This window comes from Nerophis lumbriciformis, linkage group LG02, assembly GCF_033978685.3.
Source record: "Nerophis lumbriciformis linkage group LG02, RoL_Nlum_v2.1, whole genome shotgun sequence".
NCBI lineage: Eukaryota > Metazoa > Chordata > Actinopteri > Syngnathiformes > Syngnathidae > Nerophis > Nerophis lumbriciformis.
In genome coordinates, this window is record NC_084549.2 from 63,930,001 (window position 1) to 63,947,546 (window position 17,546).

The window sequence follows — 17,546 nt, forward strand, 5'->3', positions numbered from 1 at the left end:
ATTTGTAGCAATTAGGTCAGGTTAGCTTTGGTTCTGCGGTGCCTTTGACACAGTTGACCGTACGGAGAACTAAAACCTGGTTCGGTTCTTATCTGGTTCAATCTCAATCACAAGACATACTTTGTTGAAATGGCTAACTCTGTCTCTCGGATCTACGTGATTCGCTTCAGCGTCAACATTTTAGTCATAATTTTTGCGCTTAAGAAACTTCTCGATGACTTTAGCCCCAGACTTCTTCTTTTTGCGTTGAGGTTATCATTACTGCCAACAGTGGTGGGAAAGTGTATTACAACTGGGTACCATACGGACCACAGCTGAGAAACAGATACTTTTTTGGCAACCTATGGTTAAGAAACACTGTCTTAATGGACATGCATGACAGGTGTGTTTTTTTTTTTTAATTTTAATTCTGACAAAGACCACAATCAAATAGGTTCTCAGGCTGGTAGATGAATTTATTGCGCATTTGAAATAAAAAAATGTGTTTCATAGCTGTTCATTTCTTTGTCTGGTGACAGAAATTGGGCTTAAGCCTTAGTAGACGCTAATGCTCTTTGTGGAAACCCATGGAATCCCAAAAATGACTGACCGATCGGCCATATTAGTGGGTCAAAAGTGACATTTCTTGCTGTGAGGCAACGGCCGTCTACAACCTCTCGCCACACCAACTTCACCTGCCATGCTTCTGTCAAGTCCCAATGAGCAAATCAATGACTCAGCCACCGGAGTGACCCAACTGGTTCTAGCTGACAATGTTTTTAAGACTCTTATAGCATGTTTTCGAAAAAAGCAGGAATTATGTGCTTTTATTTTTATTTTTTTTACAGGCAGGAATGTCTGGCTTGCACACGACAACAGCAGACAAAACTGCTGACACGAGGCAAAGTGCAAATGGCACAGGAGAAAATGGAGGACAAGTCAACACTCGTCAATTTAAATGTAGTTTCACGCGCACTGGTAACTTTGTGACTGTTTATTTCGGTTTTCGCTATAATTTTGCCCCGGTTTTCGTATACGGTCTCGTTATTGCGGTTCAGCTCAAATAGTGGGACGGGTACTCGCAGCCTTGTGGTTAGAGTGTCCGCCCTGAGATCGGTAGGTCGTGAGTTCAATCCCCGGCCGAGTCATACCAAAGACTATAAAAATGGGACCCATCGCCTCCCTGCTTGGCACTCAGCATCAAGGGTTGGAATTGGGGGTTAAATCACCAAAAATGATTCCCGGGCGCGGCCACCGCTGCTGCTCGCTGCTCCCCTCACCTCCCAGGGGGTGAACAAGGGGATGGGTCAAATGCAGAGGACAAGTTTCATCACACCTAGTGTGTGTGTGACTATCATTGGTACTTTAACTTAACTTAACTTATTTCAAAATGGGGAAAGAAATGTTGTCCTCAAAATTCTACACACAATACCCCATAATGACAATGTAAAAACGTTTTTTTTTTTTTAGAATTTGTATTTTTTATAAAAAACTAAAACAAACGTGTACAAAAAAAAGTATTCCGACTTTTTGCTCAATACTTTGTTTGGGCAGTTTCGCCCGTTCCTAGGGATGATGTTTGATAAGAAATTATCGAGTTCGAGCCTATTATGGAATCCTCTTATCGAACCGATTCCTTATCGATTCTCTTATCGAGTCCAGATAGGCTGTTGTATATGGAAAAAAACACACAATATTTGGTTTAACAAAAGCTCACTTTTATTATATAAGAAGTAAATCAAATATAATAAGTAAATAAATATTGACTGTTACCCCCCCTAAAAAAATAAAATAAAATGAATAAATATTGACTGTTGTTACCCAATGTACATTAAGTGGGATTTTTCAGAAAAACAAATATATACAGTAACACAAAAACAACCTGTGTCTGTGATCACTATAGGCATACTTTCTTGTGATGTCTCAAAGGCATTTCTGGTCGGGACGGGATTCGTTCCGAGGGATTCGAATAAAGAACCAACTCTTTTTCTTTACTATAGTGGTCTCGATATCGGGTACCGGTTCTCAAAAAGGGATTCGAGTCCGAGGACTCGGTTCTTTTCTTATCGAACAACCGGGAAAACCAGTTTCGAGTATCATCCCTACCCGTTCCTCTGTGCAGCACCTCTCCAGTGCCATCAGGTTGGATGCACAGTCATATTCAGATCTCTCCAGAAATGTTCCATCATATTCAAGTCTGGGCTCTGGCTGGGCCACTCAAGGACATTTACAGAGTTGTCCTGAAGTCATTCCTTTGATATATTGGCTGTGTGCTAAGGTGCCCTTGTCCCGCTGTGAGACGAACCGTCGCCCCGGTCTGAGTTCAAGAGTGCTCAGGAGCAGGTCTTCCTGCAGGATGTCTCTGTACATTGCTGCGTTCATCTTTCCCTCTATTCTGACTAGTCTCCCAGTTCCTTTTGCTGAAAAACATCCCCGCAGCATGATGCTGCCACCACCATGCTTCACTGTAGGGATGGGGTCGGCCTGGTTTCCATCCAATCACAACGGCTTCTTGTCTCATCAGACCAGAGAATTTTCCAGGTGCGCTTTGTCCGACTTTTACTAAGAAATGGCTTCCGTCTGGCCACTCTACCATACAGGCCTGATTGGTGGATTGCTCCAGAGATGGTTCTTGTCTCTCCCAATGGTCAACCTAAAAGAGTGACCATCAGGTTCTTGGTCATCTCCCTGACCGCCGGACAGCTCTAGGCACAGTCCTGGTGGTTCCAAACTTCTTGCATTTACGGGTGATATTATTGGTGCAGATATTATTCTGCACCCTTCCCCAGATTTTTGTCCAACAGATAATTCCTTGGACTTCATTTTTGGTTTGTGCTCTGCCATGCACTGTCAAGTGTGGGACCTTCGATGTAGACAGACGTGTGCCTTTTTTCAAATCATGTCCAACCAACTGAATTTACCACAGGTAGACTCCAATCAAGCCGCAATCAAGGATGATCAGTTGCAACAGGATTCACCTGACCTCACTTTTTAACTGCACGGCAAAGGCTGTGAATACGTATGTACATGTTGATTTCTTAGTTTTTCTCATTTTAATAATTGAGGAAAAATTTCGAGAAAAAAAAACCCAAAAACGTTTTCACATTGTCATTATGGGGTATTGTGTGTAGAATTTTGAGGACAAAAATTTAATATTTACTGTATTTTGCTCATTTTCACAATGTTCGCTATTTCCTCAACAACACCAACACTACTAATTAGAGATGTCGGATAACACCGGACTGCCGATATTATCGGCCGATAAATGCTTTAAAAAATGTAATATCGGAAATTATCGGTATCGGTTTCAAAATTATCGGTATCGGTTTCAGAAAGTTAAATGTATGACTTTTTAAAACGCCGCTGTGTACACGGACGTAGGGAGAAGTACAGAGCGCCAATAGACCTTAAAGGCACTGCTTTTGCGTGCCGGCCCAATCACATAATATCTACGGCTTTTCACACACTCACAAGTGAATGCAAAGCATACTTGGTCAACAGCCATACAGGTCACACTGAGGGTGGCCGTATAAACAACTTTAACACTGTTACAAATATGCGCCACACTGTGAACCCACACCACACATGAATGACAAACACATTTTGGGAGAACATCCGCACCGTAACACAACATAACAAATACCCAGAACCCCTTGCAGCACTGTCTCTACAATATACACTCCCCGCTACTCCCTACCCCCCCGCCCCCACTTCAACCACGCCCACCTCAACCTCCTCATGCTCGCTCAGGGAGAGCATGTTCCAAATTCCCAGCTGCTGTTTTGAGGCATGTTAAAAAAAAATAATGCACTTTGTGACTTCAATAAAAAATATGGCAGTGCCATGTTGGCTTTTTTTTCCCCCATAACTTGAGTTGATTTATTTTGGAAAACCTTGTTTCATTGTTTAATGCATCCAGCGGGGCATCACAACAAAATTAGGCATAATAATGTGTTAATTCCACGACTGTATATATCGGTATCGGTTGATATCGGAATCGGTAATTAAGAGTTGGATAATATCGGAATATCGGCAAAAAAGCCATTATCGGACATCTCTACTACTAATCGTGACAGACTTCATCAATGACGTCTTTGAGACAAATGATGATTCAGAACCTTATATTTTTGAGCCTGAATATACCGAGGATGAGCTACAAGCTTTAGCAGCTGAGTGATAAGCAGATCCAGCAAGTAGCAGTATTGCTAAGTGCTAAACAAGAAATACAAACGACTACTACATGAAACAACTTGAACCCTCTAAAATGGACTCACTTGCTGTGCTATGGTTTTCTTTACACATGTTGCCCGTGTGAAGGACCTTTAAAGCAGGACTAAACTGAGGCTTTGATTTACTAATCTAAAGAATAAATGCACGACTATAAACCATTCAGCCGTTAATGCTGAACCAACAATGAACTCATAGAACGATTCATGCCGACCCAAGCATTCTTTTGATGACCTTTTGTCAACTGACATGCTAAACTGGTTAGCTTTTTTGGACACATGAAACCCCTCAGGTTCCATACCGCCTCCTATTGCTTTACACTGGCAGCAAAACAATGGGCGATGATGCGTGTTTTGGCGTGTGCTCACCATGTTAGCTTGCCTGGCCTCCTCGATGTAGTGCGTGGTGATGATGACGGACACTTTGGCCGTCTTCACGATGTCTACCAGATGCTGCCATATCCTATAAACAAAAGCAAACACACATATAGGATTATGAAAGTCTCATCTCCGGGTCGCAGGGGTGCTGGAGCCTATCCCAGCTGCACTTGGGCGGAAGGCGGGGTGGGGTACGCCCTGGACAAGTGGCCACCTCATCACAGGGCCAACACAGATAGACAGACAACATTCACACTCACATTCACACACTAGGGCCCATTTAGTGTTGCCAATCAACCTATCCCCAGGTGCATGTTTTTGGCGGTGGGAGGAAGCCGGAGTACCCGGAGGGAACCCACGCAGTCACGGGGAGGACATGCAAACTCCACACAGAAAGACCCAGATCCCAGGACCTTTTTGTTGTGAGGCACCAGCACTAACCCCTGTCCCACCTATTTAAATATATGTAAATACATACACACATACATATACATAATACACTTTTTTTTTCTTAATAAATAATGATAAATGGGTTATACTTGTATAGCGCTTTTCTACCTTCAAGGTACTCAAAGCGCTTTGACAGTATTTCCACATTCACCCATTCACACACACATTCACACACTGATGGAAGGCGCTAACCAGCAGCCATCAGGAGCAAGGGGTGAAGTGTCTTGCCCAAGGACACAACGGACGTGACTAGGATGGTAGAAGGTGGGGATTGAACCCCAGTAACCAGCAACCCTCCGATTGCTGGCACAGCCACTCTACCAACTTCGCCACGCCGTCCCACGCCACTCGTTCTTCAGGGTTTTGACTTTTTATCTTATAATTATGAATTTCTAATCTCAAAATGTTTACTTTTTCATTTGATTCAACTCCATCTTCAACATTTTATCTCATCTCATATTTTCTACTTTCTTATCTCATAGTTTTGACTTTTTATCTCATAACTATGACTTTCTAATCTCATATTTAAGGATTTTTAAAGACTTTCTTATCTCATAATTATGAGTTTCTTATGTCTTCATTTTGATTTTTATTCTCATTATTATGACTTTCTATCTCATAATTATGACTTTTTTTTATTTATCTCATAATCATGTATTTCTATTCTCATAATTATAACTATCTCATAATTTTAACTTTCTCATCTGGTACTTTTGACTTTTTATCTCAAAATTATGACTTTTTAATCTTTTAATTTCTACTTCCTTACCTCATAATTTTTTATCTCATAATTATGACATTCTTATCTCATCATTTCTACTTTCTTATATGAAAATTGTGACTTTTTATCTCATAATTATGACTTTTTATCTCATAATTTCGACTTTGATCTCATAATTTTGACTTTTATCTCGTAATTTTGACTTTCTTATCTCATATTTTCTACTTTCTTATCATATAGTTTTGACTTTTTATCTCATAATTATGATTTTCTAATCTCATAATTACGACTGTCTTATGTCATAATTACACGTTTCTCATCTCATAGTTGCGACTTTTTATCCCCTAATTATGACTTGCTAATTTCATAATTATGACTTTCTTATCTCATAATTATGACTTTTTTTATCTCATAATTTTTACTTTTTATCTCATAGATAAGACTTTTTTATCTCATAATTTTTACTTTTTTTCTGATAATTATGACTTTCTTATCTCATAATTTTTTACTTTTTATCTTGAATTATGACTTTATCTCATAATTATGACTTTCTAATCTCATATTTAAGGATTTTTATAGACTTTCTTATCTCATAATTATGAGTTTCTTATGTCCTCATTTTGATTTTTATTCTCATTATTATGACTTTCTATCTCATAATTATGACTTTTTTTAAATCTCATAATCATGTATTTCTATTCTCATAATTATAACTATCTCATAATTTTAACTTTCTCATCTGGTACTTTTTACTTTTTATCTCAAAATTATGACTTTTTAATCTTTTACTTTCTACTTCCTTACCTCATAATTTTTTATCTCATAATTATGACATTCTTATCTCATCATTTCTACTTTCTTATATGAAAATTGTGACTTTTTATCTCATAATTATGACTTTTTATCTCATAATTTCGACTTTGATCTCATAATTTCGACTTTGATCTCGTAATTTTGACTTTCTTATCTCATATTTTCTACTTTCTTATCATATAGTTTTGACTTTTTATCTCATAATTATGACTTTCTAATCTCATAATTACGACTGTCTTATGTCATAATTACACGTTTCTCATCTCATAGTTGCGACTTTTTATCCCCTAATTATGACTTGCTTATTTCATAATTATGACTTGCTAATTTCATAATTATGACTTTCTTATCTCATAATTATGACTTTTTTTATCTCATAATTTTTACTTTTTATCTCATAGATAAGACTTTTTTATCTCATAATTTTTACTTTTTTTCTGATAATTATGACTTTCTTATCTCATAATTTTTACTTTTTATCTTGAATTATGACTTTATCTCATAATTATGACTTTCTAATCTCATATTTAAGGATTTTTATAGACTTTCTTATCTCATAATTATGAGTTTCTTATGTGCTCATTTAGATTTTTATTCTCATTATTATGACTTTCTATCTCATAATTATGACTTTTTTTTAATCTCATAATCATGTATTTCTATTCTCATAATTATAACTATCTCATAATTTTAACTTTCTCATCTGCTACTTTTGACTTTTTATCTCAAAATTATGACTTTTTAATCTTTTACTTTCTACTTCCTTACCTCATAATTTTTTATCTCATAATTATGACATTCTTATCTCATCATTTCTACTTTCTTATATGAAAATTTTGACTTTTTATCTCTAAATTATGACTTTTTATCTCATAATTTCGACTTTGATCTCATAATTTCGACTTTTATCTCGTAATTTTGACTTTCTTATCTCATATTTTCTACTTTCTTATCATATAGTTTTGACTTTTTATCTCATAATTATGATTTTCTAATCTCATAATTACGACTGTCTTATGTCATAATTACACGTTTCTCATCTCATAGTTGCGACTTTTTATCCCCTAATTATGACTTGCTAATTTCATAATTATGACTTTCTTATCTCATAATTATGACTTTTTTTTATCTCATAATTTTTACTTTTTATCTCATAGATAAGACTTTTTTTATCTCATAATTTTTACTTTTTTTCTGATAATTATGACTTTCTTATCTCATAATTTTTACTTTTTATCTTGAATTATGACTTTATCTCATAATTATGACTTTCTAATCTCATATTTAAGGATTTTTATAGACTTTCTTATCTCATAATTATGAGTTTCGTATGTCCTCATTTTGATTTTTATTCTCATTATTATGACTTTCTATCTCATAATTATGACTTTTTTTTAATCTCATAATCATGTATTTCTATTCTCATAATTATAACTATCTCATAATTTTAACTTTCTCATCTGGTACTTTTGACTTTTTATCTCAAAATTATGACTTTTTAATCTTTTACTTTCTACTTCCTTACCTCATAATTTTTTATCTCATAATTATGACATTCTTATCTCATCATTTCTACTTTCTTATATGAAAATTGTGACTTTTTATCTCTAAATTATGACTTTTTATCTCATAATTTTGACTTTGATCTCATAATTTCGACTTTTATCTCGTAATTTTGACTTTCTTATCTCATATTTTCTACTTTCTTATCATATAGTTTTGACTTTTTATCTCATAATTATGATTTTCTAATCTCATAATTACGACTGTCTTATGTCATAATTACACGTTTCTCATCTCATAGTTGCGACTTTTTATCCCCTAATTATGACTTGCTAATTTCATAATTATGACTTTCTTATCTCATAATTATGACTTTTTTTATCTCATAATTTTTACTTTTTATCTCATAGATAAGACTTTTTTTATCTCATAATTTTTACTTTTTTTCTGATAATTATGACTTTCTTATCTCATAATTTTTACTTTTTATCTTGAATTATGACTTTATCTCATAATTATGACTTTCTAATCTCATATTTAAGGATTTTTATAGACTTTCTTATCTCATAATTATGAGTTTCTTATGTCCTCATTTTGATTTTTATTCTCATTATTATGACTTTCTTTCTCATAATTATGACTTTTTTAAAATCTCATAATCATGTATTTCTATTCTCATAATTATAACTATCTCATAATTTTAACTTTCTCATCTGGTATTTTTGACTTTTTATCTCAAAATTATGACTTTTTAATCTTTTAATTTCTACTTCCTTTCGACTTTGATCTCATAATTTCGACTTTGATCTCGTAATTTTGACTTTCTTATCTCATATTTTCTACTTTCTTATCATATAGTTTTGACTTTTTATCTAATAATTACGACTTTCTAATCTCATAATTACGACTGTCTTATGTCATAATTACACGTTTCTCATCTCATAGTTGCGACTTTTTATCCCCTAATTATGACTTGCTTATTTCATAATTATGACTTTCTTATCTCATAATTATGACTTTTTTTTATCTCCTAATTTGTACTTTTTATCTCATAATTTTTACTTTTTTTCTGATAAATATGACTTTCTTATCTCATAATTTTTACTTTTTATCTTGAATTATGACTTTATCTCATAATTATGACTTTCTATCTCAAAATTAGGATTTTCTATTCTCATAATTATAAGTATCTCATAATTTTGACTTTCTTATCTGGTAATTTTGACTTTCTTATCTGGTAATTTTGACATTTTATCTCATGATTATGACTCATAATTTCGACATTTTATCTCATAATTTGGACTTTCTTATCTTATAGTTTTTCAACTTTTTATCTCATAATTATGACTTTTTTATCTCATAATTTTTTACTTACTTATCTTATCATTTTTACTTTCTTATCTGATACTTTTAACTTTCTTAACTCTTAAATGTTATCTCATGATTTCGACTTTCTTATCTCATTTATGACTTTCTTATCTCACAATTTTTACTTTTTATCTCATTATTATGACATTCTTATCTCATCATTTCTACTTTCTTATATGAAAATTGTGACTTTTTATCTCATAATTATGACTTTTTATATCATAATTTCGACTTTGATCTCATGATTTCGACTTTTATCTCGTAATTTTGACTTTCTTATCTCATATTTTCTACTTTCTTATCATATAGTTTTGACTTTTTATCTCATAATTATGACTTTCTAATCTCATAATTACGACTGTTTTATGTCATAATTACACGTTCCTCATCTCATAGTTGCGACTTTTTATCCCCTAATTATGACTTGCTTATTTCATAATTATGACTTGCTTATTTCATAATTATGACTTTCTTATCTCAAAATTATGACTTTCTTATCTCATAATTATGACTTTTTTATCTCATAATTTTTACTTTTTATCTCATAGATAAGACTTTTTTTATCTCAGAATTTTTACTTTTTATCTTGAATTATGACTTTATCTCATAATTATGACTTTTTATCTCAAAATTAGGAAACTCTATTCTCATAATTATAACTATACTCATAATTTTGACTTTCTTATCTGGTAATTTTGACTTTATCTGGTAATTTTGACATTTTATCTCATGATTATGACTCATAATTTCGACATTTTATCTCATAATTTGGACTTTCTTATCTTATAGTTTTTCAACTTTTTATCTCATAATTATGACTTTCTTATCTCATAATTTTTACTTACTTATCTTATCATTTTAACTTTCTTATCTGAAACTTTTAACTTTCTTAACTCTTAAATGTTATCTCATGATTTCGACTTTCTTATCTCAATTATGACTTTCTTATCTCATCATTTTGACTTTTTAACTCATCATTATGTCATTTAATCTCATACTTTTGAATTGTATCTTATAATTATGACATATCATAATTATGACTTTTCTTATCTCATAATTTTTACTTTTTATCTCATGATTATAACATTAAATCTCATAATTATGACATTATATCTCATAATTATGACATTATATCTCATAATCCCTGCCACACTACTTTCCTGGGGGAAACACTCAAAGTCTTTGCAACATTGACATCAGTCAAGAAGTGCACTACCGCGTCAGGTTTCACGTTTCCTCTTAATGTTGCAGAAGCTTCTAGGGCTCATGTGACACACCCACACGCGCGCACACACACACACACACACACACACACACACACACACACACACACACACACACACACACACGCGTCTTGGTGTGAATGCACTGTATGGAACAGCTTTTAACAGACGTAAGCTACATTGTACTGAGAAGACCCACAAAGCGGGTGACACTTGAAAGCGGATGCAGACACTCGCAATGGCTTATGTACGTACTTGGCCCTGAGAACTGGGTCCACTCCCACTGTGGGTTCGTCCAAGATGAGCAGCTCTGGAGACTGGAGCAGCGCCGCCCCGAGAGACACTCTCCGCATCTCCCCACCACTGCAACACACAAAATGTAAATCAATGAGGCCAGATCCAGCCAGAACCTGTCTGACAACATGCAAGGCATTCTGGGTCAGCAAAAGAGCATTCAATGCCATCGTTATTATTTTTGTCATCTAACATGAGCCAACCCAGCAGGCAAAATACATTGAAACAACGTTGAGAACTTGTTGAATTAGGTCCTGACATTGAGCAATTCAAACATAACGTTGAAACAACATGATTTTTGACGACGTTTAATCAATGTTGGGTTCTGACGTTGATTTGACCATTGAATTTTTATCATTTCCCAACCAATATTCTACAACACAAATACAACGTTGAAACAACATGCCTTTTGACTGCGTTTAATCAATGTCAGGTTCTGACGTTGAATTGACCATTGAATTTTTATCATTTCCCAACCATTATTCTACAACACAAATACAACGTTGAAACAACATGCTTTTTGACGACAATTAATCATTGTCAGGCTCTGACGTTGATTTGACCATTGAATTTTTATCATTTCCCAACCAATATTCTACAACACAAATACAACGTTGAAACAACGTGCTTTTTAACTGCGTTTAATCGATGTTGGGTTCTGACGTTGTTTTGACCGTTGATTTTTGGTCTTATTCCAACCAATATTCTACATTAATCATTGTCAGGTTCTGACGTTGATTTGACCATTGAATTTTTATCATGTCCCAACCAATATTCTACAACACAAATACAACGTTGAAACAACATGCCTTTTGACTGCGTTTAATCAATGTCAGGTTCTGACGTTGATTTGACCATTGAATTTTTATCATTTCCCAACCAATATTCTACAACACAAATACAACGTTGAAACAACGTGCTTTTTAACTGCGTTTAATCAATGTTGGGTTCTGACGTTGTTTTGACCGTTGATTTTTGGTCATATTCCAACCAATATTCTACATTAATCATTGTCAGGTTCTGACGTTGATTTGACCATTGAATTTTTATCATTTCCCAACCAATATTCTACAACACAAATACAACGTTGAAACAACATGCTTTTTGACTGCGTTTAATCAACTTCAGGTTCTGACGTTGATTTGACCATTGAATTTTTATAATTTCCCAACCAATATTCTACAACACAAATACAACGTTGACACAACATGACTTTTGACTGCGTTTAATCAATGTCAGGTTCTGACGTTGAATTGAACATTGAATTTTTATCATTTCCCAACCAATATTCTACAACACATATACAACGTTGAAACAACGTGCTTTTTAACTGCGTTTAATCAATGTTGGGTTCTGACGTTGTTTTGACCATTGATTTTTGGTCATATTCCAACCAATATTCTACATTAATCATTGTCAGGTTCTGACGTTGATTTGACCATTGAATTTTTATCATTTCCCAACCAATATTCTACAACACAAATACAACGTTGAAACAACATGCCTTTTGACTGCGTTTAATCAATGTCAGGTTCTGACGTTGATTTGACCATTGAATTTTTATCATTTCCCAACCAATATTCTACAACACAAATACAACGTTGAAACAACATGCCTTTTGACTGCGTTTAATCAATGTCAGGTTCTGACGTTGATTTGACCATTGAATTTTTATCATTTCCCAACCAATATTCTACAACACAAATACAACGTTGAAACAACGTGCTTTTTAACTGCGTTTAATCAATGTTGGGTTCTGACGTTGTTTTGACCGTTGATTTTTGGTCATATTCCAACCAATATTCTACATTAATCATTGTCAGGTTCTGACGTTGATTTGACCATTGAATTTTTATCATTTCCCAACCAATATTCTACAACACAAATACAACGTTGAAACAACATGCTTTTTGACTGCGTTTAATCAACTTCAGGTTCTGACGTTGATTTGACCATTGAATTTTTATAATTTCCCAACCAATATTCTACAACACAAATACAACGTTGACACAACATGCCTTTTGACTGCGTTTAATCAATGTCAGGTTCTGACGTTGAATTGACCATTGAATTTTTATCATTTCCCAACCAATATTCTACAACACATATACAACGTTGAAACAACGTGCTTTTTAACTGCGTTTAATCAATGTTGGGTTCTGACGTTGTTTTGACCATTGATTTTTGGTCATATTCCAACCAATATTCTACAACACAAATGCAACGTTGAAACAACATGCTTTTTGACAACGTTTAATCATTGTCAGTTACTGACATTGATTTGACCATTGAATTTTGATCATTTCCCAACCAATATTCTACAACACAAATACAACGTTGAAACAACATGCTTTTTGATGACGTTTAATCAATGTTGTGTTCTGATGTAGTTTTGACCATTGAATTTTGGTCATTTCCAAACCAATATTCTACAACACAAATACAACGTTGAAACAACATGCTTTTTGACAACGTTTAATCAATGTCAGGTTCTGACGTTGATTTGACCATTGAAATGTGGTCATGTCCCAACCAATATTCTACAAAACAAATCTAATGTCGAAAAAACATGCTTTTTGACTGCATTTAATCAATGTTGGGTTCTGACGTTGTTTTGACCATTGAATTTTGGATTGAATGTGATTAATTAAGATTAATCCAAATTCCAAAATGTGATTAATTTGATTTAATAAGATCAGCCCTAGTTTATACACTTTTATTTTGCACAAAACTTGTACTGCATTTGGTACAATTGGGGCATCAAGAATCCAAACTGTGTCCTGAGAAATGAAGTATAATTATGAAAGTTATTGCAAGAGGTCACAAAATGCTTAGAAAACTAAATATGCCACACATCAGGTGCATTTGTCAAAGATATACAGGCGGTCCCCAAATTATGATGTTTCATTGTTACGATACCATCAATTATTAATACTGTACAAAAAATAAGTAGATGTGTGCTCATAGTGGAAAAATACACTAAAAAACACTTTTGTTTTATTTTTGTTGAATTTTCTACACTTTATTATCAACTAATTATTACATTTTATTGATTTATTTTTTATTTTTGGGTCATCCAAAATAAATACTCAGAATATCTTATCATCTTGACTTACATCTCAAAAAGAGATGCATATGTAAACAGTGTAATGAGACTATTATATGTTTATATTAATACAGGGGGGATATATAAATATATGAGTACACATTATAATAATATAATGGATGTATAATTAATATTTATTATATATGGTTATTAAGAGTAGATGCAAGTTTGACTCCTACCTTGTTTACTTCCGTGACGACCTCCTTAAAGTTTTGTTATCAACCAGAAATGTCAAACAGCTAAAATGCGCCAAACATGGATAAGTGTGGAGAGAGCGTTTTAAATTGGTGTAATTTCGATGTATTTTTTTTTTTATGTTGATTGTGGATGTTCAATGAGCAGGTTGTGTTATGTGTGACCATGTTTGTAGAATTTTTGTGCTGGTTGATTTTTTTTTTTTCCCCGCAACATGACGTGGGAAGGTTGTTTGGACTGGGTCATATAAGTAAATGCTGTGCTAATTTACTTGTAAGTTCATTAAATGGTTGAGGAAATGTCATTGCCCACCAGATGCCAACAAAGTAGCAGCTAAGTGATACTTGATTATTTGTATATGACATGAACACTGTGTTGCGGGCCGTAGTTTGGACACACGTTTACTAATACATATTCACTGTTACAAGTGGCCCTCTGAGAGACACCATAATTGCGATGTGGCCCTCAATGAAAACGAGTTTGACACCCATGACTTGGTTGATAAAACATTTCTTTGGTTGCCTAAAATCTTTGAACTCATCATCGTGATCAAAGAATCACAAAGTTATCATCTTCGGTATCAGTATCAAAACTGACAATGTATTTCGTTGGTATTGGATCGATACCGAAATTTAACCGACCAATTGAATGTGTTGCTATTTTGCTCACCTGAGATTCCGGACCAGCCTGTGCTTCTCCGGCAGGTCCAGAAACTTGATGAGGAAGTCCATGCGTTCCTTGGTCTCCTTCCACGTCAACCCGTGGATTCTCCCAAAGAACGTGAGCGTGTCACTGATGGTGAACTCGTTGTACAATGCCAGCTCCTGCAGACAAAGGGACGGGTCACACCATACTCCCAAGCGAGCTTTTATTGTGGAGGGGCCGGCGTATATTCGAAGTGTCTTACTTGCGGCATGTATCCCACCATCTTCCCCGGGACACCGTGACCAGGGAACCCGGGCGGCTTCCCCAACACGCTGATGTGGCCCCGGGGGATTTTCAGGGTGCCCACGATGCATTTCAGCAGCGTGGTCTTCCCGCAGCCGCTGGGGCCCAGCAGGCCGTAGCTGCGAGGCAGAAAGGCAAATACCAGGTCAGATTCCAGGTTGGATTCCAGAATTTAAGTTCTTGGGGTTTTCAGTGCGTTTTACATTTGTAGCTGTATGTTGAGATGGCACCTGTGGTTTTTTTTATGTGTTATATCAGTGTTGGGTCCCGAGCGGCCCCTTAGAGGGCTTTGACTCACTGAAAGTATCTCTTATCCCTTCTTGTTGCTCATTTAACAATGCACCATTGTTCCCAGTGTGGGCGCTTTCCGCTGAGTTGCGTCACATGCTCTCACCCCCCTCCAAACTGAGCTCACTCCCTCCCTCCCACCTTGTATTCAGTATATAAACAATAACGCATCTCTCTTAATATTGCAACCTCCTTACATACTTTGCCATCAATGAGACCTGTGCCTTTTGAGATGCTCGAGCTTCTCAAATAAATCTAGGAAAGACAATTTTGTTTGACTACCTGATTAGAAAATTCTCCAATGCAAACAGAACAAGGCCTGAGCTAAAGTCATAGCAGTTTCTTAAGCGCCAAAGTGGTAAAGCTGTGTTTTAATTTGCACTTTAATTTTTAATTAAATTCATTAATAATTTAGTGTATCCATATTAGCACAACATAATTGTATGTAAATATATTTTTAATCAGTTATTTATGAGTCCCTTCTTATAGTATTTTTGGTTAGAATTTACTGGGATGCCTACTGATTTGTGTTTATATCTTCCCGTTTACATGAAGATTTAATCATTGTGGAGGGAGGTGTCACCTCAAAGGTCACCGACTCTGTCTGTGGTGCTGAGGACGAGCACCATCGGATGTGGTGACGGCGAGACACAGCTGACAGGTGATTAGATTTCCCAGGTGGTACGTGTTAATCTAATCATCTGTTGTCTTTAACAGTGAGCGGCCGAAAGCAGGGGGAGAGAGAGGAGACGGACGTGACTGAAGAGTCACGCTCTGCGGGAGAAAGACTTTGATAAAACCTATGTGCATTAAAAACTTTGTTAAAAACTGCACGCTTGGCTCCTGTGTCGTGTCTACAGTGGAACTGCTAGGAAGCAACTTCCACAATCATAATCCACACAAAGAGTTAAAAAAAACAAAAACAAGCCAGTGCCGCAAACGAGCGTCTTTTCTTGTCTTTCTTGCCATCTCCGGGTACAAATTGGAATGTCAGAGATGACCAACTTCTCGGTTTATGTCCACAACCTTCTACTATCCAGGTGAGAGGCATGATTTATAATCCGGAATTGATCATGATGCAACAGCTGCACAAGCTCCTTAGCTCTCTGTGATCACGGGGCAGCCAAAAAAAATTGTTTGTCTGCGTAAGTGCTTATAATAACAATATTGCTAATACTTGGTTATTATTCAGGTGCGTTTTTAGAGGCTACATGGATTAACAAGCCGATGATTACAAATTAGAAAGTAACAACAAACAAAAAACATGGGTTCTTGTCCCTCATAGGGATTGTGAATGATAAGCAAAATTAAAAAAATAAAGCGCAAACTTGTTCTCCTTTAAGCTCTGCAGCAACATTTGATGCTATGTTAACTTTTTTCATGACCTTTTTCTTTTTTGTGTGGCAGTTAAATCTTTCTTTGCAATCTCTTAAGGGGAACATTATCACCAGACCTATGTAAGCGTCAATATATACCTTGATGTTGCAGAAAAAAGACCATATATTTTTTTTACCGATTTCCGAACTCTAAATGGGTGAATTATGGAGAATTAAACACCTTTCTAATATTCGCTCTCGGAGCGATGACGTCACAACGTGGCGTCACATCGGGAAGCAATCCGCTATTTTCTCAAACACCGAGTCAAATCAGCTCTGTTATTTTCCGTTTTTTTGACTGTTTTCCGTACCTTGGAGACATCATGCCTCGTCGGTGTGTTGTCGGAGGGTGTAACAACACGAATAGGGACGGATTCAAGTTGCACCAGTGGCCCAAAGATGCGAAAGTGGCAAGAAATTGGACGTTTGTTCCGCACACTTTACCGACGAAAGCTATGCTACGACAGAGATGGCAAGAATGTGTGGATATCCTGCGACACTCAAAGCAGATGCATTTCCAACGATAAAGTCAAAGAAATCTGCCGCCAGACCCCCATTGAATCTGCCGGAGTGTGTGAGCAATTCAGGGACAAAGGACCTCGGTAGCACGGCAAGCAATGGCGGCAGTTTGTTCCCGCAGACGAGCGAGCTAAACCCCCTGTATGTCTTGGCTCACAC

At 35.5% G+C, this 17,546-nt stretch overlaps 1 protein-coding gene across 3 annotated transcripts in view; it reads right to left on the minus strand.

The window, feature by feature from the left end:
* abch1 (ATP-binding cassette, sub-family H, member 1) overlaps positions 1-17,546 on the minus strand; it is a 68,560-nt gene that overhangs the window by 35,594 nt on the left and 15,420 nt on the right. For all 3 annotated transcript variants that reach the window (XM_061966396.1, XM_061966415.1, XM_061966405.2), the window contains 4 exons: positions 15,164-15,323; positions 14,926-15,080; positions 10,917-11,024; positions 4,575-4,668 (listed from right to left, as the gene is read on the minus strand). In XM_061966396.1, the coding sequence (XP_061822380.1) occupies positions 4,575-4,668; positions 10,917-11,024; positions 14,926-15,080; positions 15,164-15,323 (517 nt within the window). The remainder of the gene's footprint in view (positions 1-4,574; positions 4,669-10,916; positions 11,025-14,925; positions 15,081-15,163; positions 15,324-17,546) is intronic.